At 33.8% G+C, this 5210-nt stretch overlaps 1 protein-coding gene across 1 annotated transcript; it reads right to left on the reverse strand.

The window, feature by feature from the left end:
• Positions 1-3962, reverse strand: LOC106123039 (retinol dehydrogenase 11-like; the record flags this gene model as incomplete). The annotated part of the gene is given in 3 exon segments (NM_001311913.1): positions 1-214; positions 439-732; positions 3924-3962. Coding segments are annotated over 2 exon segments (506 nt in total), but the record flags the coding sequence as incomplete, so codon positions are not given.
• Positions 3963-5210: the final 1248 nt, after the last annotated feature.

Consider the following 5210-nt stretch of genomic DNA (forward strand, 5'->3'; position numbering starts at 1 on the left):
GGTCCGTAATGATTAGTTGCCAGTGTTAATTCAATATCATCAGCTGATTTTCTTTTTTTAAGAAGGTCTGCGTAACCGGCGTTGTGGATAAGGACGTCTAAACGAGGTTCAGTAGTATTTATGTCTTGAGCGAAGGCGCGAATAGACGCGAATGAACTGAGATCTAATTTCTTCACTATTACGTTTTTATTATTCGTTATATCGATGATTTCATCTGGAAATTAAAGAAAAAAATTATTACTCAAGAAAAAAACTGTAATTTAAGAAAACAATACGATAGTATAGATAGAATTTTGCAGTTAAATTAATTTCAAAACAGCTGATCTAAACTGAATGAAATTTAATACAGAGAATGGTTACAGTTACAGCGAATCGCGCATAGACTAACACAGTTGTTTTTTTAATTTTTTGTGGGCAATAGCATTTAGGAAAACTCACCTTTGACCTTCTCAGCCATTTCAATATTCCTACAAGCCATAATAACTCTTGCACCTCTCATGGCCAGGTCTTTAGCAGTCTCCTTGCCTATACCAGAGTTGCAGCCAGTTATTATAACCATCTTCCCATCCATTTTAGTCTTTCGTTTGTACATCCCACAAGTATACCGTGCGTAGAATTTAATACTGAGTAGAATAAGTAGTAGACCGATGCCGCTGAGTAGGCCGGCGGCTATCATCGCGGGGAATACCCAGAATAGGTAGTCCGCTTTCCAATATTCAGCGACAACCATGGCTGAAAGAGAAAGAAAAAAAGGTACAAAATAAGTAAGCCAAATTAGTCCTGTTTTGTTTTTTTATAAAATAAAAATAAAAAAAAAGTTTATGACGTTTTTCTACCTTTCTTATTATTATTTTGCATCTTATCTTATTTACTAAAGTTTGGTTTAGCCTAAGTCCATTTGGAAACGGAGAGTATACAGCTGTGATAAAATTTATTGACAACATTTTGCTTTGTACCTCTATGTTAATATATTTTTTTTTTATAACAGTAGGGGGCAAACGAGCAGCGGGAACACCGAGGTGTTCAACGACGCCCATGGACATCAGCAATACCAGAGGAACCGCAGATGCGTTGCCGGCCTCGGAGGTGGTGATAGGCTCGCTTCTTGAAGGACCCTAAGTCGTATTGGTTTGGAAATACCGCCGAGGACAGACCGATGTTAATATCACTTTCCACTACGCGATTAATTGCGTGTAAACATGTTGTGTATTACTTACAAAAATGAGTCTTTTTAATCCCGGTTAATTAAACTAACATTCTAATTTGGGTCAAAACAAATGCAGACTATGGTTAATTAAAGATTTGATTTATTCAATTGTTTTACATACAGATTACAAAAGATGTATTGTTAAAAGTTATATCGTACAAAAAAAGAGGTTATTTTATTTATTGTTGTTGTGAAGTTATACTAGCTGTCGCCCGCGACTCCGTCCGCGCGGGATTAAAAATAAATGTTGGCCGATTCTCAGACCTACTCAATATGCTCACAAAATTTCATGAGAATCGGTCAAGCCGTTTCGGAGCAGTATGGGAACGAAATTTGTGACACGAGAATTTTATATATAAGATTTTCACTACAAGTTGTCGCCCGCGACTGCGTTTGCGTGGAATTAAAAACAACAGTAATTCGTAGCCTATTCTTACAGAATATGTTCTATATCTATGCCGAATTTCACCGAGATCCGTTAAACCGATCTATGGATACCTTCTAAAATATCCATCCATCTAAACATTCGCATTATACGAGCGAATATAATATTAAAGCTATGACTAACTATATTTTCAATCGATTTAAAAACCTAGAGCTTAGCAATTTAAACATATATATTGTGCTTTTACCACAGTATAAAAAAACTTTAGTTATCTGTGGTCTGTATGATCTTTGCAATTTACTCATTATGCATGCTACTGGTTGGTCAATTATAAATAAATAAAGGTACTTTACCGTGTACTTCCTTACTGAAGGGTACGTAAGCGTGACGAAAAGTTAAGGGAGTATCACATCTTACTATTATAATATTGCGAACTAGCTGTCGCTCGCGACTCCGACCGCGTGTTCGAATTTATCTCGCCTTTTAAATCTTCCCTAGACCTACACGAACATTTCAAGACCAAGATAAGATAAATCCGTTCAGCCGTTCTCCACTTTTAGAGAGACTAACGAACAGCAATTGATTTTTATATATACAGATGCGAATGTTTAGCTGAATGGATGTTTAGATTTAATAGATCTTTATAAAATTTGGCACATATGCAGAACATAGTATGGAAGAACACATAGGCTACTTATTATGTTTTTTATTTAATTCCGCGCGAACGGAGTCGCGGGCAACAGCTAATTGGTTGTACAATCACTAAAATATTTGAATTCAAAACACGTCGCTTCGCTAACGCCTAACTGTGAATACATATACATATATCGTCCTAGACCAGTGGTTATCAAACTGTTTGCTTTAAAAATAATCTAGTAACTATTTAAGGTTAACGTGCATTCATCCACTTCTCTTCTACCCGATACTATTGGGCAAACAAATTCATATTTTTATTCCGCTGAATCGGCAGCAGCGAGTCTGTCGCAGCGATCGCTAGTGGAGTCGGTGGTGTGAGGGCAAGGCGTTGACGAATGCGCGTTAACCTTTGCTTTGTTTCCATTGCCGTAACTCTTGTATTAATACAGTATATTGTTGTCTCTGTTTTTTCAAAGAGAATGTAAGAGATGACAATATGTAATAATAAGTTTAAAGAATTACAAATATACAAGCTTTTGCTCGCGAATCCGTTTATAAAAAGCTGAGTAAGTGGCCTTTGTGTTGTTCCAGACGTATTGAGATTCATGCGGCCAGTTTGGAGATAACGTAAAACATTCATCCATTCATACAATCAAACATTCGCATTTATAATATTAGTAAGATTAAAAATCAATAAATAAGATCAATACTTTCTTATATTTTACACAGTTCTTTATGTTAAACATTTTATATCAATCATACTTATACTAATATTATAAATACGAACGTTTAGATGGATGTATGTTTGTTTAAACGTATCTCCAGAATAGCAATAGACTACTAATTATGTTTTATTTTTATTCCGCGCGGACGGAGTCGCGGGCGACGGCTACTAATCAATAAATATATGAATCCTTAACACGTAATATTGACTTGTTATATAACTTAACCATTATCAACGAAACATACTTCGCATTTAAACTTCTCAAAGTAAAGTTTTCGATTACGTCATTGACAAATTTCTTTGAAGATAAACCGTTGGAGAAATCCTAACATCATTTATCTTATGTTTTGGTTAAGTGTATTGAACAAATCAAATAAAATCCTCACGTATTCTTAATTTCAAGAGCGTCGGTAGCTCAGGGGTCAAGCACTTGACTTCAAATCTGCAGGTCCTGGGTTCTATCCCGCCATGTACCAATGTGTTTTTCGATTTCCGATTTACATATGTACATTTATAAGACGTTCTTACGGTGAAGGAAAACATCGTGATGCAACCTGCACATATCTGAGAAGAAATTTAAAGATATGTGTGAAGTCAACCCGCACTTGGCCAGCGTGGTTGGCTATGGTCTAATCACTTTAACTTAGAGTAGGCTCCGAGCCCCTCGGTGGGGACGTATAGTGAGCTGATGATGAATTCTTAATTTAGTTAAGGTAGATGTAGCAAGTCACTGACGTTGACGTACTTTAGCTTTTTACTGCATGTCAAAAAAGTTATTTTATTTTAATTAATATCAAATTAAAAAAGTAGTAACACAACATAGAAACTACAATTTAAAAAATATACTTCAATAAAATGTTTTTTTAATATAAAACAAAATATTAAAATTTGCGTAAAAGAAATGTAATGTGTAAATACTATAAGTTATCGAAAGCAAATTTAAAAAATGGCACACTGTCTTTTGGCCTTACCTTATTTGTAAGACGTGACCGCGTACCGAAATTTCACTTTTGAAACCTGATGTCTACACGTCTGTTATGCTTCGTGTTTACCAAACGACTGATGAAACGAAGTGACAAACTGACGGACTCTACACATACAATGTAGAGATCTGACTCAGTACACACGTTTTGTAATATTATTTTATGATAGCACTGAGAAAATAATGTGCAAAAACAAGCAACCAACTGCTATATAGTTAAGGGTGCTTACAAACTAGATGTCATGGACTCGAAACCGCTATTCGATTAGTTTTAAACAATATAGTACAAGCTTTAAGTTTAGTTGGAAGCATGTAGCTGTCGCTATGTCTCCGGCGAGATTAAAAAAAATAGTAGGCTGTGTGTTCTTCCAGACTATGTCCGACATCTATAGGTTTCATTAAGATCCTCGCAGCCTTTCTGGAAATACCTACTAACAAAAATCCATCCATCCAATTTAAAAACATTAATATATTTGTCGTATTGAATGATAAAACGTTATTAGAACTACTTTTTTAGAATTTTATACTGCAAAAAATTACGTGTGAACCGAAAAATTCAAAAACAAATACTCGAAAAATAAAGATAATAGATAAATATAAGATCACGTTTTTAATTCCACGTGAGGTGGTAACGCGATTTTTGACAATTTTTCTTATAGTATATTTATATCTATATACTCGTATATAAAAGAAAGTGGTGTTAGTAACACTATTTATAACTCAACAACTGCTTTACCGATACGCCTGAAAATTGGTGAGGAGGTAGCTTAGAGCCAGGAGACGGACATAGGATACTATTTATTCATTTTTTAATTTTTTTTTCGAATTTATGCCTTGAAGAGCTGATATTATATATACACGTGGACGAAGTCGCGGGCAACAGCTAGTATTTATATATATATATATATATATAAATATATATACTCTTATTTAGTGATAATTAGTTAGAAGAATAGTGGGAATAATAAAATGTATATTAAACGATTTTTAGAATAAAAAAAATAACATGTTTAAATTTTTTTTAAATATCGTTTTTTTGTTTTTGGTTTTAATAACATGTATATTTTTGTAATTTATATCATTCTAGACGAATAGGTTTTAAGATAATTCGTGACAATATGATAATCTAGACCATGTCGTAATTTAATCTAATTTATTAGTACTATTTTTTATACACTTTTAATAAAAAAAAAACTTGCTGTTTGTGGTAATACTTACTTCTTACTAATATTATAAATGCAAATGTTTGTATGTTTGTTAGAAGGTATCTTCAGAA

The sequence above is a fragment of the Papilio xuthus genome, unplaced genomic scaffold (assembly GCF_000836235.2).
Source record: "Papilio xuthus unplaced genomic scaffold, Pxut_1.1 DF826372.1, whole genome shotgun sequence".
Taxonomy (NCBI): Eukaryota; Metazoa; Arthropoda; class Insecta; order Lepidoptera; family Papilionidae; genus Papilio; species Papilio xuthus.